Genomic DNA, 27,971 nt, shown 5'->3' on the forward strand with positions numbered 1-27,971 from the left:
CTTACTTTTTGAAAATGAAGCTGGTGGGGCTCTAGTGCAGGGATTGACTGAGGCAGGAAGTCACAGGAACACAGAGGCAGGCAATATGCTGGAGGAAGACAATGAAAACTGCACGTGTGGTAAACACTGGTGTCAAAACTGGACTTCCATGGACAGACAGGAACAAGAAATGGAACGACAGAGTCGTTTTAAACAAAATATGATGCATCTGTGGAGTGTTTTGTTTTTCTGCACATGTACTAATGTGTAAATTAAATTTATCAAGAATTCAGGTTAGTTCCCAGCCGTTATTCATACTCCTGCTTTTCAGTTGCTTATTCGTAAAAATTAAAGCCGGCATTTCAGTTTAGCGTCAGCTTTTCAATAAATTTTAAAATATCCCACCTTTAATACATTATTATTGTTCAACTTTCAAAGCCAACCTTGCAGTTTAGTATCCGTTTTTCAACTGACATTAAACTATTCCACATTTTATTGGTATTATTCAACTTTTAAAGCCAGGAATGCTGTTTAGCTCTGAGCCAATATTCATAATCCTTGAGCTGCTTTTTCACACTAATTAGAGCTGGAAATTCAGTTTAACATCAGCTTTTCAACAAACCTTCGAATATTCCACATCTTTCATACATTTGCAAAGCCAGAAATGCAGTTTAGGATCCAGCCTTTCAACATCTAGCACTCACACTTGCAATTTTTTAATTGCCTCTCTTCCTTTATTTCTATGTTCACAATTTCTTCATTAATAGTGTAGAGCACATAAAACATAATCTTTTCAGAGACTCCTAAAAACATCCTTAGGAACTGGTTACATCATCGACAGTCAAGGGATCAGTCTTTGTTGTGAATAAAGCAGATTTGGTTTCATGTACTGTACTGACACCCTGTGGTTGTTTGCGGTAAGTACAACACCTGCAACAGTGCTTTTATAATTAAATGAACCACGTGAGATATGATGATCTGTATATAATGTACTTTAGCTATTCAACTCCAGATAAAAAGTATCAGCTGTAGGATGGAGTTTAATTAAAATAAAGTGTTGCCACTCTTGAGTCTATTAATGTGATGGTGATAATGTGTGAGAACTTTAAAACTGTTTTACAGACTGCATCCACACATCAAATTATACCCAAACTCATGGTTATGAACTCAAAATCCAAGGACACGTTGAGTGACAATTTCTTTTTTGTATTTCAAGAATTTTGGAAACAGCATGCGCAAAAACAAACAAAAGAAATACAATAATTAAACATGCAACATCAATGAAACATAAAGTTGGGCCAGCCAACAGATAATTCTCACAAAATACAAGAAATAGATGAACAAAACAACAACAACACAAAAACATAATAATAATAAAAAAAGAACTGAGTAGGAACACAAGTTGATGGGCTGTTGTTCCGGTACAGAACCAGCAGATGGAGGCATACAGTGTGAGATTGGTAACACAGCACATGAACATATGAAGTGAAATGGAAAACTAACCGTCTCCCTCGATAAAGAGATCTTAATCTCAACGTACCTCTGGTTGAATAAAGGTTAAATAAATAAAAAACCCAATGAAAATTCCATACAATGAAGATGTTTGATTACCATTACCTGGGTGAAATTCAACAGCCATTATGTCATATTTATGTCATTTAGGCTGGCGATCACAACCTTGGACACTATGTGACAGAATGAATGATAAGTAAAATAGGACACACAGAGGATTTCTATCGTCCCGTGTACTCAATCTGTTCAGGTGAGTCCAAAAGGCACATCACATTGCAAACAAAGAAGGATGGTTAGCACACCCTGGTAACATCTGTAGTTTCAACTCACTGCCATACACTGGCGCCTTTGTAGGGAAGATCACACCGTAATACTGGTACACACTCTGAAACATCATTTCAAGCCCTGCTTTTAAAATCCATAATTTCTCTTTTATTTCATTTAAATAAAATACCACTTCAGGCCCCAATACATCACAACATGTCGAGGGAGGGTCATGTAAAAAAAAAAAAAGGAAGAATCCAACCAGTATGATGACTAAGAGACATTTATGATGAACAAAATAACATGAGGCAATTTAAATGAAAAGAAATTTAAACAGCACATAAACATGACTGGTTGAAATAAACCATGAATGACAACAAATACAGTAAACGTTCTTTTTTTTTCCTTCCGTGTGCTAACAAAAAGGCAAAGCAAACTTTGAATACTGCATGAAACAGAGATGGTTGTTCAATACATAGTCAATACAGGTTAATGTTAAAACAGATCACTGGTCTCTGTGACTTTCCCTCATCAACAGTTCTCATACATCCGTAAAATCAAACTGTTTTAACACTGATTTGTCCGCAAAGGAATCTCTTTTTGAATGACCTGAGCTGTACCAAGTAGTCTGCATACAGTGCATCAAATTACAACCAAATACTGAGTACATACAATACACCCTAACTGTCAAGTACATACTCTAATTCTTCATTCATTATTTGTAACACATTTGTGCCTGTATCTCTCACACCTGCCTCTGAAGTCATGTTTTAAGATTGTTGTGATTTCAAGGCCATTTTTTTCCTGTTTGTCTAGCCATCTGTTAGCTACTAAACATAAAAAGAAACACAGGACATGAATGCAAGTTGTCCTCAAAAAACAAAGTCAAGAGGTCAAAAAATATCAACTCAGACTAACTGTGCTACTGCAAATAAGTACGGAAAGAATTATAGGTAGTGTTCAGAAGTGTTATTAGTCTCTATGGATGCCCCTTTGTGCCTACTGTCTGAACTGGCTCGCTGGCTGTGAACTATGACCTCACTGTAGGCTCGTACAGTAGATTGGGTCGGGTCAATTACATCACAGTGTCAAGGCATAGCATGGCTCATCGTGGCAGAAAACAGGAAGTAGCACCTGATGGTGATAAAGAAGTTAAGGGCCTGCACTGGAAAGCAACGCCTGTATGCTAGTTTAAGTAATGTAAAAAGACATTTCTTTAAATGACACGTGTCTTAGGGGGTATTATACACTCTTTGTTTAGTGAAGGCAGCATGAGAATGAAACCATGACACAGAATACTGAGTCCAAATAAATGCAGCAAAGTCCAGAATGTGGATCCACAAAGGCCAGAACCTGGCATGATCCTTCCCTGATCCACAATGTGCAGGACAGACACATGGGCTGTCCAAACACGTCACGTCCTCTCATTTTAAAAGGTCCAACAAACACTGTTCATATTGTTCCTCACTTCATTACGCTGTCTCTGATTCGACATACTGCAGTTGATCTGATTCTGTACTCTGAATAGTCTAGGAGCTGTATCAACAATCCTGTCGTTCAGTTTTTCATGAGGGCAGCCTCTTCAGGTAGAAATCTTTATTAGCCATCTCTTCCCTTCAGTTTAGCAGGACTATCTCTCTGCTGTACACCCTCAGTGACTTCCATGGGAAGTATTGTCAGATTAGGCAAAGCAGGCAGGCAGGGTCAGTGGCATGACTGGTTAGAGCTACAGACCGGAGGAAGGGGCTTCAGCTGTGGTAGCTGGGCACAGCTGCCTGTTTCTGGGAGAGCCGCAACAGCTCCTCCCTGATGGCCTTGATCAGGGAGGCAGAGGAGTGGGTAGGAGGAGATGTATCCAGGGGCGGTGGGGCTGACAGATAACCCACCCCCGTGTCTAGGTGGACAGGGGGTGCTGAGGGCTCCCTGTTGCCACTTCTCGGCGTCTGGAAGATAGAGGAGGGCGAGTAGTCAGGACAATCCAGGAACTGAAGGCAGCAAGGAAGGGTAAACAGAAGCAGAAAGAGGGAGAGGAGGAGGAAGAAAAGAGAGGAAAAATGTAAGAAGACTGGCAAGTGATAGAACTAGAGTGGGAGAGAAGAGAGAGAACTAGACAAGATTTTCAGAGCAGCTTAGGACTATAGGAAAAATACATTTGTGTATATATATATATAATTATGAGAGAGCTTAAAGAATAAAGCTGGCATTATTCTATTTTCCTGAAAGGGTCAAACCTAACAATATCTGTCTCCTGATACTTTCTGTTTTCCTACTGATAAAATCTAACCGGATTTAATGTTTTATTGGGGACTATTTTCAGCTGGTCCTCTAATAATGCAGGATACAGTAAGGTGGTGTACTGCATGTGAGATCCACTTAAAATAAACTAAAGTGCACAAGTTCATGGCAACTAAGGAACATGTCATCCAGTGGCTCACTGATGTGTTTTTAATGGAACAGCCCGATCAGGTTTTGGATACACAGACATTTCGTCAATGAATTTCATTGTTGTTTTTTGGTCTTTTTGTGGTATTTATTGACAAAAATTCCCCTTGGCTAAATGATTCAAACCTTTTACAATTGTTTTCATTTCAGGTTTTAATGGATAGAAGACCTTAGTCTTAACTAAATGAAATCTGTGATTCACTCACTGCATCTTTTTCAGGCTCTGTCCTGGAGAAATTGTCGTCATGGTAGTGGTTCCAGCCAATGCCTCCGTTGTGCCCTGGAGCAGCCCTGACCCCCGCTGGGTAACCATTCATCCGGCTGGACAATCCCACCTGCGTAAGATGATGGAGCTGGGCACCTACACAAGCACGCACACACACACACACACACACACACACACACACACACACACACACACACACACACACACACACACACACACACACACACATCACATCAGAGCTACAATACCTCAGACTCAAACCTCAGCAGCCCATTTAATATACTTTGATACAATCACTACAGTGTGAAAAACACTCTGTCTCTGCTGTGCAGCCCTCTGTATGCCAGAATCCATTTCTATTAGTCTAAGTCACATGATGGCAGCAGCATCACGCCAGGTCCTTTAATAATTCAACAGAGAGACAAGGCTCTTTCAGTTTGACAGGTTTATCTGGTGGAGGTGTGTTTGTATTAAGGAACAGTGCTGTGGCCCACATCCAGAAGTGATCTAAAATAAAGTGTATCAACAGCCAAACACTTGTTTGAAGACAATAAATAAGTTAATCAACCTTCTAGTGTTTTCCTCTAGATGTGTCTGTTTGTCCTTTCATGCTGAAACGTTTTATACTTTAATGAAGCTATATTAAAATGGAAACGAGATTAAGACATACGTATGCAACATCTGAATCCAACAGTATTAGTAGGCATGAAAAGAAATGTATGCTTCCATGTGTCTGTGTGTATAGGTTCCACTTGTACCTGTAGTTCCCCCTACTGGTCGTGGTCTGGCAGATGAGGGGATCTCATCAGCGTAGAGGCCCCTGCTGGAGTACAGGCTGTCTGGCTGAAGCTGCTCACACTGTCCTGCTGTCTCTCCTGGTGGCAGGTAGCTCGAGCCAAGGCCCTGCCTGAAAGACAAAGAAATGTATTGCGACATATTTTTTTGGAATTCTTCTGTTTCTGTCTCTACGCTGTCATATCAATGGAGTGTTCATAATACAGAACATCTGTGTCCAAATCAGCTTTTTGTACAAAAGCAGTGACAATATGGTCATATATTGTACACTGCTGCATACAATTCTTGTATGAGTGAGAGCATTGGACAAATCCATACCGTGAACTGTATGTTGTTCAGCTTTTGTGTGGATGCATGACCATGCTAACAGGGTCTTGATTTTACAGTGTCTTCTACTGTAATGTGGTACAAGATCTAACTTTAAGGTTATATATACACAATTCACTCGCCACTGGATGTCACACAAGCATACACCAGCATCTCAGGCTACACGAAGGGAAAGAAATAAAATATTTTACCAAAACCTTTGTTAGTCTTTTTACAGTCTTTCCAACAACTAACGCTGGTTAGATGAAAAGTGTAAGCTAACGTCAATCCTTAGGGACAAACGTGCCCATCAAAGTACGTCCACTAAAAGTGCTTGTTTTTTCCACTGACTGGCACAGATTGTTGCTGAGTGTCTGAAAACATTAAGGAAAGGATCCTTTCAGACATAGGCCTTTAGTTTAACCAGAAACAGCCATAAAATCACAATAATTTTACCTCGCTCATCACTGTAACATCATTACTTTATTCAAAGTGGTCAAAATAAAATTCACCAAAACTGTCTTTAGTCTCTCAAATACATCAATTGACCAACGTAGATGAGAAAGACAGCAGTTTCAGTCGCTCTAATCTATTGACCGGCTATGTAAACAAACCACAGAGAGGCTGCAATAGCAACACGGGGGGAGGGGGTGTGATGCTATTCTCTGTTCAGGGGACAATTACTGCACTATTTCTAACACAGCAAATAGTTGTTTGCTGCTATATTAATGTTTTAAATCTCATATAACCTTTAAAATTGGTCTTGTGCAATTCATATAGTCTTAAACAATTCACAATTTACAACCACAAAGTATAACTAAATGGCTGACAGCTGCCAATGATACTTTAGTACCACCGTGCTCCAATCTCTGGTGGTGATAAGTTGTTTGACCACATCATTTAGGGTTGGTTGGCTGCTCTGCTCTCTGGAAAATGAATTGACTTCATTAAAAAAAAAGCTGCTGCTGTGTTATGACATAAATGTGTGAGTGTGTATGGGTGCCTTGGTCTTTTTGTATCCAGTTAAGAGACCGCTGCTTGGACCTGATCCATTAAACCAATAAAATAAAGATGACTCTTCTTTCATTATTTATGAGCCGCAACTCACTTGATGTACTTAAAGAAAAACATTCCCACTGGTAAAGTCGTGGAAATCAGGCCGTACGGGCTCATAAGAAATAATTTCGGTGTAGGAGTGAATGGAGTGAATGTCAAATAAGCATATTATTTATTAATTTATACATGAATGCTCAATTTTCGTCAATCGCTCTACTACTCTACTAACCTTGGTATCAGGCCTTGGACAGGAGGGGGGGACATGCCCAGATCAGTGAACCTCTGGAGAAGACAAGTTAAGACACACAGTGGAGAAAATGAGTACCTATAAATATATATATATATATATATATAAATAGGGCAGCTAAACTACACATTAATGTTTGCAGTTGTGGCTCAGGTACAATCAATTTCTAAAATATTCAGTAAACTAGTAGATGTTGATACTTTTTATAAAATCAAAGCGGTACTGTGCCTATTGCTATGTAAAATGTATTTGGGCCGTGGGGTTCACCTCATAGACGGGAGAAAACATTGTTATTTTTACCAAGCATGGTTTTCTTGGATATCCTTCTTTTTTACAGCTGACCTTTTACAGCATATTAAAGCACTGAACCTGCAAAAGCTGAACCAGCAAATAGCATTTTATGGCTCCACTGCTCACTGTAAAGTCTCTCTCTATATTTGTCACCTGAGGTGAACACCGGTGTTGGACAGAGAAGTGATTAATGTATGTTGATGGCTGTAAAATGTATTTAAGAATGAGTACGCAAGTGAGAAGTTAAATTACCATAGTGTTAATAAACCTATATTATAGGGATATGTTTAGTTTTAGTACCATTAAGCCACATATAATAACCTTGAAATACTATACTTGATTTTTTCCATTGAGAGAGTGGAATTGTTTTTTGAACAGTTATAATGCTTACAGCATGACCCTTACTGCTAATCTAAGAGTGATTTAATGGGGAAAGATCCTTACAGCTTCATGTAATATTAATATAATGCTCTGCCATCTCTAAACAACTTTTTTTCCACATATAATGCCCATGAGTACTGAGAAACTTTAATCTAGCTGAGCTCTACCCTTCATTATGAATTTCAAAGAAGAGGATATGCTATAGATAACTTCTACTTCCTCTCTTGACAGTTCTACCCCTAACACAAAACACAACGAACACAGTGTGTTGCACATGCTCAGTATTATGGACTCCAGGCTTAATGTGTTAACAAACTGTGGCACTGCATAAACCGGCCTTTGTATCGTGCTGCTTTGCACAGACAAACAAATACAAAGTAGGAACACTGCGCTTATTATTCCAGCAGCCTTCAGAGCAGTTATATGACTGTACTTTCTTTGAAACCAGCCTACACTGACAGGAGCTAATGCCGCTCACACATATGCAGGGCATATTACCGTAGAGTCTTAGGAGTTGTAGATAGCAGCAGCTCCATGGGGGTGACAGATGGAGGAATACTTAACTGATTAGTTTGCTAAGAGGACGCGATTAAACTTGAGGCTATAGGCTTCTTGCTGGGAATGAGCTAAAAAAGCTTGAGAAAGGGAGGAGATAGTGAATACAAAGGCTTTCACATGTGTCTATTCAATCCTGCTGTTCTGCTATTTCAAATATAAACAGGGAGGCTATTTTTTTTAGTCCGTCCCCAGATTAGTGACATGAACAGATGCACGACAGAATACAGCTTACGGGAACTAGCAAAAGCTTAGATACCATGGACAACCATTTGTTGCTAACACAGTTGTGTACAGTACAACATGAAAGCATTGGGGGTTTATACTGACTGAACGGTTAATGCTCTATCAAAGGTACCCTGTATATATAAGCGCCAGGTTTGGCTACTTACTCCAGGGAAAGGGCCAAGAGCTGGGTAGGAGGGACCCCAGGGTCTGGGGCCACGGCCGGGAGGGCTGGAGCCAGGGGGGTTGGTGTTGACCCCTGGGAGAGTGATCCCTGCTGTGCTGCCCTGAGAGGTGGGCGACACTAGGGCGAAGGCATCATCCAGCAGTGAGTGCATCTGCTGCCGTGCCTCCTCAATGGAGGGCTGCGGGGGCATGTAGGGTGGTGGGGGAGGGGCGTGACCTGGAGGAGAGGAAGCGGGACCAAGGAAGACGTCATCTGTGGGGGAGGGGCTCCTGTGAGGGGATCCTGGGCCTTGGTCAGGGTCGGACTGGAACGAACACAACATATTTACAGACAGTTAGAGACCTAGAGGTTATACAGTCAGAGGTGGGAAGTAACAACGTACAAATATTAATATTATTAAGTTGTTTTTTTAGGTATCTCTACTTGAGTATTTTTTTAACTTATATTTTTAAAACAGCCGGTAGAAATGTAGAGAGTACTAAGAGACTACTTTTATACTTTGATTACATTTCAGAGCCTGTACTTTTTCTTGAGTAAAGAAGTTGAATCAGTACTAAAGTAGTAAAGAATTTTCTTCCTCCTCCTGTACTACTCACTATGTAGGCCACATTGTTGACTCCTGGACACTTTCTGTAAGCAGCATCATTGTCTTCAGTGATGAGGTGGTCTTTGTCTGCCTCCATCATGCCTCCACTCAGCTGCTCCTTCATCCTCTGTTTGGGAGAGCGCCTCCCTCGACCACTCGGAAAAAAATAAAGAAATGTTAATGTACTTATCTCTATTCTTTATTTATTACACACCTATATACAAATATCAACTTGTTCAAACAAGTGCAATGACAAAAAACATGAGCCCTAACCTCTTCTTGGTTCCCATGAAGATGGAGGCCATCTGTGCATCTGGGTCCAGGATCTTATCGATCTGCATCTGTGCTTTCTGGTAGATGCGATCCTGGTCCTTTGCATCTGTGAGGCCACTCGTTGTGTCATCCATGGCAGGGAAGTCGTAGTGGCCCTTCCTCTTGGCACGCAGACGGATCTTGTTACGATGGTGCTCAATTTCAGACTTGTGTCTCAATGCTACCTGGATCTGAGGAGAAAATTACGTTGTTAGACAACATCCTCAACATCTACACAGACTGGATTAACTGTAGATGAGTTTAGACTTAAAATAGCAGGATAATGATATTTCATGCTCATTCATTGCACGCAGATAGTGACAAACCACAGCAACTACAGCAGCACCATAGAATAAATAATATTATGTATATTTTAAACAGTAAATTAGTTAATTTTATGTTCAAAGGGACTTACAACGCCCCTATTAGGCCTTCTTTATTACATCAATAAGAATAATTCCAGTTTTTGATCCCTCTGTTCCTCACAAAGAACCAATTTTGTAATTTTCTAATGTAAGAGACAATTTAACAGGAACAGAGGTGCTAACAATGGGTATTAATGTGTGTTTACAGTCTTACAGGGGGATAATACACAGTGTGTGTTTTTACACCTGTTTCATCCAAATCAATTGATTCTGCTTTTTTTTTTTAAAATGTGGTCGCACTAGTTTGATGAATTTTCAAGTATCAGTAGTGCTGTCATGCTTCACCAGTATCAGTAAAAATTCACTCGACTCAGGAACATTCTCAAATCATCCCTTCAGATGGAAAAAAAAAGTTTATACTTTAGGATTAATTTATTTTCTAAAAAAAAAAAAAGTTTTTGCCAAGCAAGAAAGTCAGAAGAGCCAACCTCTTTGTTAATTTGGTTGCTGTTAGACAGTTTGCCGTTGATGGGTGGGCTGTGCAGTGGTGGGACAGGCATGGGCTGCATGGCGATAAGCTGGACTTTGTTGGGGAGTCTCCTACTTGCATCTGTGGCACGAGACATCCGATCAACATGTTCAAAGATGGAGGCTGAGGACAGCTGCTCGTTTGTACCATTCATAGGAGGGGGACCTGAGGAAGGAAGCAAGAATGTAGAAAAACAGAGATCATGACTCAGTTTGCACAGTTTAGTCATTCGCAATCAAAATGCTAATACTGACTTAAACAAGGGGACAGAGCACAGTAACTACTGCATAGCAATCTCTACAAAAGATTAACCTTTTTATTCAGCTGACATGACTTGAAATATGACTTGAAAAGCGGGGAGTAAATGTTTCCAGTCCTAACATAATTGCTGATTTCTATTTGCAAAAGCTTAACTTCATTTCAAACAAAGTTTTTGTTTGTTTGTGAAGCTGATATGTGGTGACTGACAACTCAGCAGACAGTGATGGATGGTGAGAACAAGCCGAGCACAAAACTACCACATACTAACATACAACACACAGCTGCTGGAGGTCAAGCCTGAGGTCTATGGAGACACAGACGGAAAGACATCAAACTCTTACCAATTCTATTCTTGCCTGCAAACCACAACAGAAAGGAAACAGAGTTTTATTAAGGTGAAGGAGATCAAATAAAAGCACCTTAGATAAAAATGGTTACTGTATGTTGACAATAAAAATAAAATTTAAAAAAGCCTAGCGAATTGAGGTCTGGCCACCATCCAGGACTGTTTAAGAAAAATAAAGAGGAGAAGCAAAGAGAGAGGGAAATGCAAGTGAGTCATCAAGATGGATACATTTCCAGAACTGATAAAAGCTTCTCGTCTGGCCTTGTGAAGTTCATTAAAAAGAGAAAAGAAAGGAAGGAGCTGAGAGGAAAACACACACAGATCAAAACACCGGCTTAATGAGCAAAAAGAAAGACGGCACATTACATAATAATGAGCGTGTCTCAACCTATGTCTAAACATTGTGGCAGAACATATACATTCCCAGGCAGAGATTTATCAATAACAAAACAGAGACCATTCCTGTGTGGGTGAGTCAGGCTGTAGACTGTGTGCCTGACTGCCTCTGGCTCCAGCATGTAGTCTGTGAGTGACATTGCAGGCTTGAATCTATCAACAAGCTGTCAGATAGAGTAACTTCAGCTATTTTTTCTCTCCTATTCCCTTCTCCCTCCTCTGTCTGGACTTCTTTCGACCACTGAATGGACTTCCTACCAGGTGTTTCTTTTACCTTCACTGTTCCCCTCTATAATCTTTATGTCACTGGTTGACGCTGCAGTTTTCCTCAGTCTTTCTCTGCTTTGTCTTTTTTCACCACTTCACAGTCTCCCCTTTGCTCTCAATCTGGCCCTCTTGTCAATCAAATCATCACAGCTTGATTGCTCTCTCTTTTTCTCTTTATGTCTGCCCAATCCATTCAGTTTCCTCCTTCCCCTCCCCCTCGTGTTTGCTCTCTGTGTTTGGAGTGATGTAAGTGTTTCCAAGGCCACTTGCCGTTTAAAACATTGATGGGGACCTTACGGGCCTGCTTGCTGTCGCTGGGCGTGGCGTAGGCTCTCCGGTTCTCCTCAGTTGATTCCCGCTCACTGGAACGGTCACTTACCACCGAGTCACCGTCTGACGGCGAGATCCTACCCGGAGAAGACACACATGAATAATAGAAGCCTAAGAACACACCAACATGCTGAAATCCCATGCATAAATGAAAACAGTGTTTTTCCAGAAAGGTAAAAGTCTTTTAAGAAATGATAATATGATTCACAATTAATTTGTCCTTGACAGCTATCAAGTAAGGAAAAACAACAAATACCAATCCCACACTTGACCAGTGTTTAACATTTAAGAGGAGTTACTGGCAGAGAGATGTCAATTGTGCATAATTTTCCTCTGAACATCTAGAAACATCTCAGAAATCCGACTATAATGACATTTATTTATTGAAACTAGTACATATAGTAGGTGCCTGTCATCATAATTGAATGTAAATGATATAGACAAACTGACAGAATGCAAGAGTGAAGATCCCTCACTGTCTAGTGCATAAATAATTGATCTGAGGATCTGTCAAAAGCTTTTTGTCTGGTTGGCTGACTGTCCCAAATGAGGTGAGCGGAAAAGACGAGTGATGGGGTAAAAAATACTAGTCTAAAATGGAATGCTAATGTGAATTCAGGGCCTCTTTCTGATACGTTTTGTGTTATGTAACCTGTGACAGCATAACCTATAGACATAACCTGATTAATGAATTTCTTCATATTCATTTAAACTCATCATGAACTGTTTTTCAGGCTCCTGCCCTGTACTACGAAAGAGCACTGACCTTTCTCGCCTTCGCCCACTACGGGACGCCTTGGTGGAGGAGGCCGAGTTTTTGGACATTGGAGTGGGGATCTCCCCATTCTCAGATGGACTGAGGCCATCTTTAATGGACATGGGCAGGGGTCCAGGGCCAGGCCCTGGCGGGACAGGCTCCTGAATTACCATGACATCATCCTTACTCTGCTGGCCAAGGTGCAGCTTGGCAAAGTCAAAGCCTTTCACACTGGGAGCCTGCAACTGAGGACAGGAGCAGAGGAAACGGAAAGAGTGGAGGAATACACAGGGAATAAGGATTGGAAAGACATATGGCAGAAGTTATAGAGGACAAAGAGGGTGTGATATATAGAGTTCAATAACATAGAGTTCACCATCTTTAAGTGGATTTGAATTTAAATGTGACATTAATCAGCAGTTTAAAGGTTTAAACCCACGGTGGCAAATATGCCATAAATTAAGACAGTGACTAGCCAAGGATGTGGCACGGAAATTCCCTCCAGACCAAGAGCTGTGAGTGACTGAAGTGACATCCAGACAGATTGAAAGACAAGTTTTGAGTACATAATTAAGCTGAATGACCGATGAATGGGTGTCCACGAGGGAGACTCAGACAGACAGGGATTAATGAATAAAGAGAAAGAGGGACAGGGAGATATGTGGGGAAACATTGAGCCGCTTCCTTCCCTTTGCAGTAGTGGGGGATGGAGGCAGTGAGACCATGTGAGTGTAAAGCCCCTGGGACTTTCTGCCAGCAAAGGAGTAAACAGAGGATGTCAGATCTCAACTCAAACACTGGTCCTATGACACTGAAATGTGTATACAAGAGAGGAGATGAGTGACATGACATGTTCTTGTTAATTCTCCGAATTATATGTAGTCACTGACTTTATTGATGCAAAATGTCTGGCTTAGAAGAGGCTCTTTGGTATAAAACTGCTAATCCAGTGTGACGCTTGCCAGTATGAAACTGCTAATCCAAAGAGAGAGAGAGAGAAAGAGAGAGAGAGAGAGAGAGAGTGTGTGCATAGTTTGTGTATGCTGCTCTCCACTGCATATAAACAAGGCCAGCTGCTTGAAAGGGAAAGCACTGAAAAAGCTGCAGCTGAAATAGTAAAAGCTGTTTCATTATAATTAACACGCTGACGCAGAATGAAAGAAAACACACAGCTACTGATATCTCCCACACATTATATACTCACTAATTACTATTTAGCCCTGTCTAATTGTAAATTGGGGGAATCACAACCAACAGTCGATACACACAAAATGACGTCTACACTACTATCTACTACTTCACAACAAAGTGATGTTGTACATTCCTCAGAATCTAAAGACTATAAACACACCAATACTCGAATCCACAGTGAAATCCACCATAATGTGTCATACTGGATTTTCTGTGTTTGGACATCACAACCGGGTAAAGCAGGAAACCTAATGTCTATTAATGCAAACAAACACTTGTCTCTATGGCTACTGAACAGTATACCTCCTCCTTGGCTCTCCTCCCTTTAGTTAACACTTTCATTTTGTCTTCTTTCTTCATCTCTCCTGTTTTCATTATCACTGCTTTGTGCCCTTGTTTTCTTTGCTCTTCTGGTTTAATTCCTTTCTTTTTAAAGCCCTCCTTTGCCTCATCTTTGTCCTCATCTTCCTCCTCCTCCTCTTCCTCCTCCTCCTCCTCTTCTTCTTCCTCTTCCTCCTCCTCTTCTTCTTCTTCCTCCTCACTGCTCATACTCTGTTTGCTCTTGGGAGGAGGTATTGGTGTCTAAGCAGAAGCATAGCGGATAGCATAAATACTTCGAGTGATGATGCTGTTGTCTCTGTATCATATCTTAAAAGTCAAAAGATGAATTATTAACTACTGACTACATTATATAACTGTGCAACATTTGAACAGCTACTGTTCAGACAGCAAACACACACAAACTCTTCACAATATCTCTTCTAGAAACCACCAGACACTGCTCTGTACCTTCCCTCTTTTAACCTCTTTCTTCTCCTCTTCTTCCTCCTCCTCCTCCTCCTCTTCTTCTTCTTCATACTCCTCTTCTTCTTCCTCATACTCCCCCTCACTAAAATCTATATGCTTTTTAGTTGGAGGGAGTGTCTGGCGAAGGGTGGTCCTTGATTCTCTGAATGAGGTAGTAGACTGAGAGAGGGGGAGTGGTGTTAAGTGACAGATGATTGTGTTAAGCAGAGAGGGCTGGCTAAGTGCTAGTTACTGCACATTAGATTCATTGCATTAATGCAATGTGGAGGGTTTAGTTCACAACTCAGCTCAACTGAAAAAATGTAAGTGGAGGGGAATGAAAGCCAGACACAGACAGAAAGATCAACCAGTAAGTAAGGTAGCTGAGTAAATACAAACCCCGAAACAGGGAACACGGAAAAAGAAATCTATTTAAGAACTGGTTTGGAGTAGTATTCCTTTGTCAGCGACATCTGACTTAATGGTGGCAGCTGAGAAAGAGCACTGCAGGTGTGTGCTACAGAGATGCAGTTACTGCTGTACCACAGAGAGTAAAAAACTCTTTTGTTGTTGGACATAGAAGCACAGTATAGATGCCGTGCACCTGTGCATTAGTCCTACATGTCTCCTGCACATTAATCTAACTATCATAAATAAAAGCCACTTTTAATTTGCATCACACATGATTAACTTGGGACTGGAACAAAATGATGTACATAAACAAAAGATAAGAGCCCAGACACTGCAAGCCAAGCTTTGGTATTGCTGGTATCACAATCAATTAGCACTATGCAGTATACTGTATGTCTAATAAATAGTACTCTAGTAAATTTAAACACCTGTTTGTGACCCTGTTCTCTTAAAGTGAACATATTTTAGAAAAGACCATATAGCCACTTCATTATTGTTTCAAAATAGTGTTGTCATCAGGATGTACAGTATCTCAAAGAGGGACATCAAAGAGCAGAAGAAATCTCCCTTGTGTCAATTAACTTCAAGGCAAAATGTGCTAGTGTGTGAGGAAGTGAGGAAATACTAAAACAGGAAACAACTTGTTTTGCAAATGTAATTACTCATATTTCAAATGAAGGTTTGTTGGTGTTTTGAGTAAAAGAGTATGTAAGAAAACATCAAAGGCGTTTTAAATAAAATAAAACAAGCAGCTCATTTCATGTACTAGCAGCATCATGACATCTAATCCAGCTCATGTCCTTTAATAAGTCTCTACTGGGGTCATTAAAGTTTTACTAACTCCATCTAAAATAAGAAATGAGTCCAGAATCTGCACAGTCCTACAGCACATTCATGGCAATGACAGATACACCTAATTAATTAGCAGCCCATTTAGATTTAAAAGTGGCCTCATCTTTCTGAATTTCCACATCAACTGCCTTGAATCTTTCCCTGCAGAACACAATGTTTGGGAAACTGGTTTTACCATTAACATAACGTAACATAATAACCATAAATACATACACCAGCAAGTTGTTAATGCACAAGAATGATGTGATTATCACTGTGTATCAACCACAGCTGTCCTTTTTAGGTAAGTTTTTAGCTGTTCCTAAAATAGAACAGGAATAGTTTGACATTTTGGGAGATGCGCTCATTTGCTTTCTTGCTGAGAGTTAGATGAGAAGATCAATAGCACTCTAATGTCTGGGGGAAGCACAGCAGGGGGAGACAGCCAGTGCGGTTGACTCCAAAGCTAAAAAATACCAGCATCTTTAAAGCTTGCTAATTAACATGTTATATCTTGTTTGTTTATTCAGAACACAAACCAAAATTAAAAACCACAAGTTTTGGTTTTATTGGGAGTTATGATGGATGGAAATGATGTCTTTTCTCCTTGATGACACAACAGTGACTGTGGTGCCAATTACTGTCAACTTAATCAACTCAAATATGTCACTTAAAGAATGAACTGTAGATCTGAAATGACTTCAAAAAATGGACACAATGAAGCCGGACATGAAGTCAGACACTGTACAATGCTGATCTGACTCTACCTTCTGTCTCTGCTGGATGGAGGTCATGGCGTCTGGCTGGAACTCCAGCTTGTCTGTGCGACACAGTTTCCAGTAAAGGATGGAAATGATGACAATGACCACGAGGAGGGGAATCACCACCCCAATGACGATCCACATGTTGGTGTTCTCAGCGTCAGACGGTGAGGACGCCACCTTCTCTACGGCTATAGAGGAAGAGATTGAGAGAGTTTTAAGTTGAGCTTTGGGCACGAATGTGCTATATTTCATATGCTTTTCACCTCAAGTGTATTCACAAACACCTTGAGAAAGCAAAGCTAAACATGCTGTATTGTTGGAGTGCTGGGTCTCTCACTGCTGTAATCTTCAATGCAGACCTTCATTAGTTTTAATTAACACTCATTTCATCCCATGGGAAAGTACCAAAAGAGAACACAGTCAGCACAGACACACAATTCCCTTGAGGGGCTCTCATTAGGCCTTCATCCCTTGTTTAGGTTCTTAATGAGGAAGACAGGCTTTTGGTACAACATGTACAGGAGGAGGTAATTAACTCTAATGTTACTATAAACATACAATGGAACACATGGAGCCAGGAGTTAGCTTGTATCCTTTTTTATTTCCTACTAGGACCTCTTGAAAAATTGCCTTATTTGTGTCCTCTACTCTTTGCTGTACACCATATTTCAAGTCATACACCAACAAAACAACAATGATAAAAGTAATAAGAATAATAAAGTTATTCACAATAAATAAGAAAGGCCTTTCTTTTTTGTCTAGAGGCAAACATTTATTTCAAGTCAGTGGCACTGTGTTTTGTTCTAGGACACTTCAGCAATGTGGATTTTTGTAGATGTGAGCTTTAATTTAGTCTGTCCATGTCAAGAACTGTCTTGTTAATCAATACACCACTTTCCTGTTCTTGAATGGCAGTTATCTACAATGCAAGAGGTACTCACGCTGTGCCAAAATGCCCTGGACACGGTATCCCAAGACAATAGCAGCCCTTTGAACATCCAGGCTGTTGAGTAGGTTGGCTGTGTCAACTGCAGGCATCCTCTGGCCACTGGGACCTTCCACGAAATACACTACTTCCAAGGGATGGTCCACACCCACCAGCCGGCTCGCACTTACAACCTGGGAGGGGTAAAAAGTAGAAAGGTACAGTGAGTCATTGCTTTTGCTTTGCTTAACCATCTGTGTAAAATAATGTGGTATATGCAGTTAGTGCAGATATGAAAAACTTTAAGTTGAAGTGAGAGCCAGAGAGCTGTACAAATGCAAACAAACAGGTTTCTGACCAAATATCCAATACCTAATAAGATGTAACGCCACCCTTTATCCATAGAGCAACTTCAATCCATGTCTGAACACTGTTACCCAAGTCTTGCATTTAATGTGCTGAGCTACTGGAGTAAGAGTATTTCTTTAAGTGATAAAAGAGATAGAAATATGTTTACCATTAAAGTTCAGGAAGTTTGAATCTGGCATTTGTCTGGTCTATCTTTGGCTTTCATACAATTACACAGAGCAATCACCAGGCCTACTGACTACTACAAGATGGCTACCGATACTGTCCACAACTCTTCGAAACACTTGGCAGACACCATGGCATCTTCTGTTCTTATATCAAAACATAAACATGTCCAGATGTAGGAAAAAGGCTGAAGGACACTTACATATTATTATTTACTTATTCGCATTGCTCAGGGACCCAGGCTTTTGTGGTTTTTAGCAATCATCTTGTTAAAGGTCTTTATATCTATGCTGATGAACTTTTACCATGAGACCACTGTTTGCCTTTCCTTTGTTTGTCCCTATTAGTTTCTAACTCTGAGAACGCACACACAGCGAGGTGCGGACTAGTGTGAGCTTCAATTCAATTCCAATAAAATGAACATTAGTTGTGTGACATGTTTAAATGTTGATGTTCCCAGACAACAAGTTCAACAGACAGCGCTCAAGCAACTGGAAAAGAAGTGTTTCCAAAAATGAACATAGGATCTCTGTATTAAATATGGAATGTCTAATGAAGGCCCTAATGAGCCAAGTGTCACGATTTCAATAATAAAGATGACTTCTTAATGGAGAGTGTGGAAGCTCATTTTCTATAAAACTCTGTAACATTAATCATTTGAGTTTTTGTGCAGAAAACTACAGTTCAGGCACCAACTATTTGGCCTCATTAGTTGTCACATGCTGTATTGAAGCTTGCTAAACAAACATCCCTGTGAAACTACATATTCGAGGCTTCTCTCTCTGATCTGTCCCTTTTTCAAATAGCAGGCACATAAACAACACGTGAATAACATGTGACAAAAATATATAATAATAGCACACTTATGATACATCACTTTACATTCTGTATTCCCATCAGAGTGTTTATTGTTTAAATATTTCCCCATGTTGTCTAATACGTCTGTGTATGTGTGTGTGTGCAGTCTCCCTTTGGGTGCCCTGAGGCGCAGTGCAGTCTGCTGTCTGCATTACTGGAAAGAGTAAAGCGCAGGTCATGGCTGGGTTGACACAGAAAAACGGCTGGGCAGGCTCCCTCATCCAGGGTCTAATCCAGTCCATGCATGGTTATTAGAGTGGAAAGACGGCAGCATAAATGTGTGTGTTAATGCACAACCCTAATTCAACCTCCTCTTTTATCTGTCAGGGCAGACTCATAAGGTTTTCTCATAGGTGACAACACCACACTGCTTCTGTCATGATGGTCTAGGGCATCTGTTTGAGATGTGTCTATGGGTGTATGTGTGTGTGAGCAAGAGAGCGTAACAAAGGATTCTTCTGAAGTTCAGACGAACCTCACTCTCATTACATCCAACAGACGCTCACACATGGGTTTGAAATGAAAAGATTATCCAAACTAGCCTCCCCAATGACAGTATCCTATCAAGGGTGGAAGGAACAAGAACTCATAGTATGGTTTCTATGTATAACACGTGGCTATATGTGGCTGTGAAAAATATCATTTTGAAAGGCAGAAAGGATACCAAAGTCTAAAATTAGAAATATAATCTTAGCACAGACACAGACGGTAAAGATTCAACATCAATATTTTCCTCCATTTTCCTAAACTGCTCTGTGGGTTTTATGGAAACAACGATGCAGGAGGCAGAAAGGTCTGAAAGAGTAAGGCTGCTACTCATCCATGGATGATATTTATCACTCTGACAGCCCCCCTGTTTAAAGACCACCATATGCACTCAGACTTTTCTGAAATCAGATCAAATATGTATCTCTCGTCTCCCATAACAAGTCTTTCTTATCTGAGTGTTTTGCTCTCTCTGTTCCTCTGATTTCTGAATCTTTTACCCACCCCTGTCTCCGTATCTCTCCCTCCATAATGTCTGCCCTCTCAACAACAGAGACACACTCTTAATCATCCCAACTGCAGGATACAGAGAAAGAGAAACAATTAATAATTGATCTGCTCTTAGCAGCTCTGTGGCTCACAGGAGCTCACATCAAGTAACAGTACCGGAGAAATGAGGAAGAGGAGAATGAACGAAGACTCATGAGGTTGTGGTCTTTGAGTGGCTTGCCCTTGGGCTGAATGGGATGCTGTTGCCATGGAGACAGAGCCCTATCCTGTCCCCTTTGAGATGAGCCGAGCAGGTGCGGAGTGAACCCACAAAGGCCAGAGCCTGATTAGTAAAGCAGTAAGGCCTTTCAGTGGTTACAAACACTGCAATGCTCACATAATGAGGCCTCAGTACTCAGGCAAGGTAGTTAGAGAGAGCTTGCACCAGGAATAATGATATAAATGGTACAAGAAAGGAAGCTTTTTTAAGATTTAGTGAGTAATCCATTAACAAACTTCGTGTTAAAGAGTTCTGAAAGTTTGTTGTGTAATGAACAAGAAATTAAACGAGTAATTCTATTGTACTGTATACTAATTCCAGAGAAAGGCATTGCAGGCATATCTTGAACACACTACCACGTCTGTCTTAACAATGATTTACAGTCTAGCACTGGGTTTTAAGTTTGATTCTTGTCGATAAAACACACGGCCTATAATCTTTTATAAACAATATAAATAATCTATATGATATAAATGATCTGATTCTGATGGAAGATAAAATATGCATCCCAGCTTGCTTGATTGTTTTTTTGCCCCTATTCTGGCTGTTCTCCTGGAGTTCACATGATGAAATATCAAAATCTGTAACATCCACTATATTTATTAGAAGCAGCATCACTGTTGTTTGTGACTGTGTTTTTTAAATTACGTATTTATTCCACGTATTTGTCAGTTGTGTCTAAAGAGAGTGCAAGAGAGAGACAAGCGGGCACACAGACACACACAGAGAAATTCAAAAGGTTAGTAAAGATCAACTCTATGTGTCATTAGAGAGGAGAAGAGGAGAATGGCTTGTTGAGTGGCACGGAGAAATGTGCCTCTGGTGTGAACTGCCAGGCACCTGCTGCCGCGAGAATTGATGTATCATGTTTGTGTGTGTGTCCCTGGCGTGAGGGATATATTTTACACTGTATGTATTATCTTCTCCAAAGGCTATGCAGCTGTGAATACAAGCACTGAGTATTGAATGATTCTATACATAGATACAGTACCTGAACACTGTTGTTGCCTATAGTGGTGGCTCTCTTAACACGTCTGACTAATCCCATTGCTTCCCCAAGTAGCATGGCCACCCGGCGCTCCATGTTGGCGTGGAAGGTCCTCTCACTCACTTTCTGGTCCAGCACACCCAGGAGCACTATGTACATGGACAAAAGGAAACACATACAGAGTATCAGTACAAAGGGTCTCAGATTTAGCAGCTTTTCTCCATGCCAAGCAGTGAAACCATCATACCTGTTCTAACCCAGGAGGAGCGAAGCACCTGGCTGGTGTTCAACTCTGGATAATGGAAAGCTGTTGGAAAAAGTATGAAAGGATGTTTAAGAAGACAAAGTTTTAACCTAGGTTAATTGTTGGGGATTAGAATCAGTAAACACACCAGCTACCAGCAGTGACATATGAGTGAGTGGAAATAACCAAACATATAGGCAACTTTGTGGTACTCACGCTCAGCAATCTGCAGAACAGGAAAGCCCATGTAATAGCTGAATTCCACCATTGTGAGCGTCATCAGAGCATTGCTGACCTCTGACCCCATCAGATAACCCCTTGAAACACGCACAGTGAAGGTGATGTCCACCGGCTGCCTCACTAGCCGTTGTTCCTGATATTTAGGAGCAGCCATGGTGATGTTTATAATCTAAAACACAATTTGAGATGTACTGTTCAGCGGACAGACTATTACACAACAATATGTACAAAACATTCCATTCAATTCTGCTGCTGATGTAGTTTCTGGGAAAGCTTGTCTGTCTCCTACAGAGTGAATGAATGAAAAAATCATTGGCTTCAGTGATTGGAAAGTAGACCACAAAATTAGGCAGTGTGGCCAAGGGCACAGTTTGCTAGTTGTTCATAAAACATTTCCATGCTGCAACAAATGCTTGATTTAATCCTTACATTTATTCCAACTAAAAGACTATAATACAGGCATCAGTGTAATAGGATTACACAAAACTCTACTGAAGCCAACTACCCACATAGCCAAATAAGCTCTTTATTAACAAACAGTAAGCTCCTTTAATACTCAACAACTAGAGCATGAACTCTTTCAAGTACAAGTATCCAAGTGAAGTACCCTGGGGTCTTGTTCATGATGGTAAAATGGAAAAGAGGTGGACAGGAGGATTGGTGTGGCATCCACCGTGACAGTCGCAGTACAGAAGGAGCTGAGCTTGAACCCTTGGTCATAACCTCTGCATAGTGACCAAAAGACTGGGATTGTGGATACAGCTGGCCAATATTAGCTTCCTTTGCTGAGTGTCTGTGCTCAAAAGAGTGCACACACTTCCAAAAGAATCTCGTAGTGGAATAGTCTCTTTTTTCTGGAATGAGCCAAGTGCTCTGGGTGTCTTATTAATATGAGACCCAACAGTAAGTACTGGGGAATACGGATGAGGAGAGTGATGTCTCGGCTACTATGCTTACCATGGCGATATCGCCACCCAGGCCTAACAAATTATAGAAAATTTATAGATGGACAGATTGAGCATTAATCTGATTCTGTCAAACCAAACCAGTAATTTAGGTTTTACAGCAAACAGTTATCTTGATAAGGTAGCTTTGTCTGACTCTGCAGGCAACCATTTCTGAAATTCAAAAGCCTTAACAATTGTGATTGTTTAGGACAGCTCCGGTTTGCAACACAGTATCCCAATCAAAGTCAGCCTACGCTGCAGCAATCACAGTCATCCACTGGTGAAGTGACTGGGGGCAGCCTGGGGTCGGCTCATTCAGCAAACAAGCCTCAGGTTTTGCTGGGTTTTTTTAGGGCTATTATTCACAAGGCTCAAGCTTATAGGCACTGGGTCATTCAGCTTTGAGGTCCGACGCAAAATGAAATGCACCGTAATGAAAACATCTCGTGCGAGGCTATTCATATTCATCATCAGATCCCACTCACTTGTACTGTGAAGTTGGTTGACTCCTTTGAGCGCCGACGCACTTCTGCAAAGGCCATGGTCAAACCTTTCTCTATGCTCTCACTGAAGTTGCAGAACCGCACATCAATGTGACTGGGAACAAACTGCAGCACTGCACAGAGTGAAGACAAGAGAGTTTTAGATCAAGTTTAAAAACTAAAGGTTATGACAAACAATTTAAATGTTGAGAACAAGACAGCTAGTTGAAAGGTCATTTACCTGTGTGGATTTGATATTTACGGTCTGGTGTTGTCCAGCTGGGAGACACAGACAGGAAGCGACGACCAGACCTTCGCAAAGCACTGATGACAGATATGGCTGTGTACACAACTGGCCCTGACACCACCCGAAACACAAACTTTGGAGGGGGGTCCACAACCTTCATAGACAAAGCAGAAATATATGACATAGACAAATCAGTCATAAGAGTCATTCATTCACAGTTAAGTGGCTTGTGGTAAATAAGCAGCTGATGGTTTTAAGAGGTCATCGTGGTCTTGTGGATCTTTGATGTGACTACTATTGTGATTTGTGTATCACATAACCACTGATATAAAAGAAAACACTCAGGAAGTGGTCTGGCCTTCAAGGTTCAACTGAAGCACTGTGATATACACTTTTGCTCACACACATAAAGTACATGCACACACACCCACACAAACACAGCCATACACAATTACTGTGTGTGAGGGCCATTACCCAGCCCATCCACTTCAGAATCACTTTATATTCTAATAGGATCTCTTTTACATCATAATGTGTGAATGTTGCCATTGCATGCCCTTCCTAATGGCTCAAACTAACATGCACAGTATTACTTCAGAATATCTTAACCCCTGTTGAGATAAATTTACCTGTAGTTCCACAGATTTGTTGAATTCCCCTTTCAGTATGTCTCTCACTTGAGATTTCGCATATCCAACAGTTGCCCCCGAAGGAAACCCTTCATAGGGAAAGCACAAGAATGGTTATAGTCTTATTCCATTATAACAAAGTTCTCATATATGTATTTAAAATTAAAATGATCTATTTAAGTCACACTTAAATTTCATACATCATACATGTGGGTTACATAATTTGTTGTAATATAAAACAAAGCAAAATTAAACGTCAAACTTACCAATTTTTACTAAATAAGCAGGCTTGTCATGGTTGCATAGGTACTGCCTTGATGTTGATGTTGTCGCTGTGGTTGTGGTTTTTCTACTGGTGGTCGAGATGATGTTGACACTAGTAGAGGCTTCAGAGGTGGTAGTAGTTCTAGCTGCAGTTTGATGAGAAGTAGTGGTGGCAGTTGTTGTTGTGGGTACAGCAGAGTCTGTATTAGCTTCACTGTTAGTTGGGATCAAGGTCATTGTAGCTGGGATGTCAACTGCATCTTCAGTCACCCCCTGATCACCCAACACGTCTGGGAGGACCAAGGTAACATTAGATGTGGGTTCAGATGAAACTGAAGTGATATTAAGAGTTTGTTCAGTAGTAAAAGTAGAGTCTTGGGGAGTTACTTCTGTTGTTTCAGCAGTTGTGTTGGCAGCAGGCTCAGTGGGAACTGCGGAGAAGGCTATAGTTGCAGTTAAGACAGGAGTGGTATGTATGGTACTTTGTGGGAATGACTCTGTAACAAACCAATGGACGTCTGTCAGAGAGAAGGAAGATGTTGCATCATCTGGCAGCAAAGGCGTGGCACTGGATGGCATAGCTTCTGTCAATGCAATGCTGTCCAAGCCAACAGTTAGTGTAGGTGTAGACCAATCTGTGGTGGACACCTGACTACCCCATGTGGAAGAAGAGGGATCAAAGAAGTGGGTTGGGACTATGGAAGGATCCAGAAAAGGCTCAGAAGCATTTACTAGCTGAGGACTCTCCTCTGTGGTTACTACTAAAGTTGATTCGTCATTAGGCTCAAATCCTGACAGATCACTAGAGGACTCGTCCTCAGTCGATTTGGTATCATTGGTAAAGCTGCTGGTGGGTGTGATGTCTGTAGCACTGATGGACACCACAGTAACATTCCCTCTGTGTTCAGCTCCAGTGTCTGAATCATTGTTGTTCTCCTTTGTCAACTGAGTTGTGTAATACTCCAAGCTGTTCATGTCAGGTAAGAGGACATCTGTCGGTTGAATTGTGAAAGTATCGGGCCAATCTATGTCTGATGCGTCAGGTATATCACTGTTAGATGTAGGAGTAGGTTCCAGTGTATAATGAATTGTAGAGGAAATAGGGGATGGATAAATGGATTTTAGTGGAACGATGGTGTTGTATGCTGTCATAAGGCTGGTAGAAGGTGAGACATGAAGAGGATGCAACGACGAAGGGGATATACCCACTCTGGAAGGGAAGGATGTGTCATAGCTTTCTGTATAGTCCTCCAGATCATACGAGTCAGAGGGTAACTTGGTGACCAGAGAGTAGTCCTCTCCTTCCGCATTTAAGAATGACATTGTCTCCAAGTAGTCCCCAGACCCCCAGTCCAATTCCATGGTGTTGGTGGGGTAGAAGTCCTCTGGAGAGATCTCTGTGGGTTCAGATGAAGGTGATGTATGGTGGGGGGCGATGAAAGGCACATTGTAGCCAGGGGCCAGAATCTTATCTGGGTTGGATAGCATGTTTATGTCATGTGCTGGTTTCTTCTCCTCCATGGGGGCACTGCTGGGGTTCAGCTGGTTCACATCCAGAATATCACTATAAGATTCATCTGCCAGAGAGTCAGCAAAAGCTAGTTTAGGCAGCTCAAAAGGCTGACCAGGAGGTGAGGTCAGTGATTGCTCTGATGCACCATCCTGCTGCTTGCTGAAAGTTACTTTCTGCTCAGAATTAAGACCTAGCTGAGGTGTTGTTGACCTTGTAAAAGCAGAGGGGCTTAACAGTGTTATAGATACATTTGACTGAGGCTGCAGCTGGGATCTTGTAGGCATGGGAGAGGGAGAGGAAGATTGCTTGGCAGAGTTTGTCCAGGCCAACTTCCAGTCTGTGGAGAGTTTATCTGGTGCCTCAAATTGTGGACTAGACCCCAATACAGGTTCAGAGGGGCTTAATGATGGAGTGGAAAGAGGATGTGATTCTTCTGCAAGGAGGTCACTTGCTGTGAAGGATTTGGAGTTTTCAGAAGCAACGTGCCCCCACTGAAAATGTGCGATGTCAGCAGTCCTAACTTCATAGTTTGGCTCAGAAATGGATGGCAGGGCACGAGGTGAGTCTGGGCTCTCAAAGGCAGTATAATGTGAGGCTGGTAAGGCTGATGGTGATGACTCTGTTGAACTTGGAACATCTCCAATAAATCCCATGGGGTGGTGTGTGGAATCCAACAGAGACTCATCTGCAGTAGAACAAAGAATACGCTTCAGTTTAGTATTGAATCACAGAAAGATTCATTGCTGACTTGGCATGACTGTTTCCATTAACTGTTATCATTCACACACTCTTTTATTCACTAATATATCTGTACCAGTATAACTGATTATTACGATTGATTATATTTTCTCCACAACTTCTGAATGTAAATGATTTAGAAAAGCTTTTATACACACTGTAACCTGCCAATCCGTATCTTACATCAGCCCTACTATTTATACAACTATAATTTCATCAGTTTTAGCATAAATAGTGCGGCCAAATGGTTAATCAGAGAAACAAGACCGAACATGACTTTGTATGGCAGTCAGGCATGAATCCTACAGTAGTCTTAGATGTATAACTGGACATGAACAACAACGGCATTACATCAGTGGGGTAACTTTAGTTTGAAAACAGTGTAAGGCTCCCTGTGATCTAAACGACCAAAATGAACATTGATCTGTGAGGAAACAACAAAAAATATTGGACATGCTCACAAGGCCGTTATATAGGATTCCTATTCATCATGAAATGGGTCATTCTAACCCTGCTCTCCTCTGGAACAGAGGTCACAGTGATAAATAGACATACGGTACAGTAAGACACTTTATTGAATCTGTAGGAGAAAGCTGTGATGGGTTTAGGATGCTGTATGTAACCTTGGCCTATATTTAGTTAAAATCAATACTTTATTGACAGATGATTTATAAAGTGCAAGTATTGATACATGCAGTGGAATTTGAGATCTATGAATTGCATGGTTGGTTTAACAGAAAACACTCTTTCAGCCAGCTAACTCTTCCCCATATTACAGATACCTGCAACATATAAGAAGTACAACCGACATTTACCACTTCACTTTGTGCTTGTTGACCCCTAAGAAAAATCATTTGACTGGATCAGCCGTCTACTAACCCTAACCCTAACCTTAATGTAACTAATGTCCTGTTTGCTAAAGTGGCTACAAAATGGAACCATTAATCCTGAGGAAAATGCCAATAAGAGGATGGAGAAAGGAAACACTCACAGGCTAATACACTGCCATGATGAAAAGCACATGCCAGGCTACAATGTGGACTCAGTAAAAGCTGGCCATGACTCTTTTCCTCACTTCCAGTTTTGAACTATGGGAATATGCTGACATGCATCCACTGACCGTATTTTCCAAAATGAATGAGTGGTCGTTCTGGCTCAGCACTTTGATGGCCTGGGCTTTTCACCGATGCACTCTAGGGAGAACATCTCATATCCCTTTTTATGGTACCTGACCTTTGACTGATTAATGGTGCAATTTTCAGCACATCAGGAAGCAACTGTACCTCTTACACAGAACATTAAAATCCTTAAGGGTGACATTAGACTACTGTAAAATGGCAAATGTGGCTTATGCAACACATTTCAGACTTAATTCGATTGCCAGAGGCCTTTCTCTCCATATTGCATAACATAGTGTATCATGCATGATTTAATTTCGGAAGTGCCTTGATTACACTACATGGTCAGGGTCTAACATGTAAGGGAAAGGAACAGAATGATTCTTAAATA

At 41.0% G+C, this 27,971-nt stretch overlaps 1 protein-coding gene across 4 annotated transcripts in view; it reads right to left on the bottom strand.

Moving 5' to 3' along the window:
• Positions 1-1,169: 1,169 nt before the first annotated feature.
• Positions 1,170-27,971, bottom strand: part of si:ch211-1e14.1 (UPF0606 protein KIAA1549) — a 38,242-nt gene continuing 11,440 nt past the window's right edge. Inside the window, exons 3-24 of one of the 4 annotated variants that reach the window (XM_051382375.1) lie at positions 24,214-26,409; positions 23,948-24,036; positions 23,313-23,472; positions 23,075-23,205; positions 21,619-21,811; positions 21,406-21,465; positions 21,162-21,307; positions 17,540-17,717; positions 16,602-16,786; positions 14,596-14,772; positions 14,110-14,388; positions 12,625-12,860; positions 11,799-11,935; positions 10,861-10,875; positions 10,218-10,423; positions 9,326-9,555; positions 9,063-9,207; positions 8,447-8,770; positions 6,810-6,862; positions 5,182-5,330; positions 4,404-4,558; positions 1,170-3,698 (exon numbers count right to left, since the gene is read on the bottom strand). In XM_051382375.1, the coding sequence (XP_051238335.1) occupies positions 3,504-3,698; positions 4,404-4,558; positions 5,182-5,330; positions 6,810-6,862; positions 8,447-8,770; positions 9,063-9,207; positions 9,326-9,555; positions 10,218-10,423; positions 10,861-10,875; positions 11,799-11,935; positions 12,625-12,860; positions 14,110-14,388; positions 14,596-14,772; positions 16,602-16,786; positions 17,540-17,717; positions 21,162-21,307; positions 21,406-21,465; positions 21,619-21,811; positions 23,075-23,205; positions 23,313-23,472; positions 23,948-24,036; positions 24,214-26,409 (5,639 nt within the window). In that variant the 3' untranslated portion in view covers positions 1,170-3,503. Of the gene's footprint in view, positions 3,741-4,403; positions 4,559-5,181; positions 5,331-6,809; positions 6,863-8,446; positions 8,771-9,062; positions 9,208-9,325; positions 9,556-10,217; positions 10,424-10,860; positions 10,876-11,798; positions 11,936-12,624; positions 12,861-14,109; positions 14,389-14,595; positions 14,773-16,601; positions 16,787-17,539; positions 17,718-21,161; positions 21,308-21,405; positions 21,466-21,618; positions 21,812-23,074; positions 23,206-23,312; positions 23,473-23,947; positions 24,037-24,213; positions 26,410-27,971 lie in introns of all 4 variants that reach the window. The other 3 variants (XM_051382372.1, XM_051382374.1, XM_051382373.1) reach the window with 3 other exon arrangements.

This window comes from Dicentrarchus labrax, unplaced genomic scaffold, assembly GCF_905237075.1.
Source record: "Dicentrarchus labrax unplaced genomic scaffold, dlabrax2021, whole genome shotgun sequence".
NCBI lineage: Eukaryota > Metazoa > Chordata > Actinopteri > Moronidae > Dicentrarchus > Dicentrarchus labrax.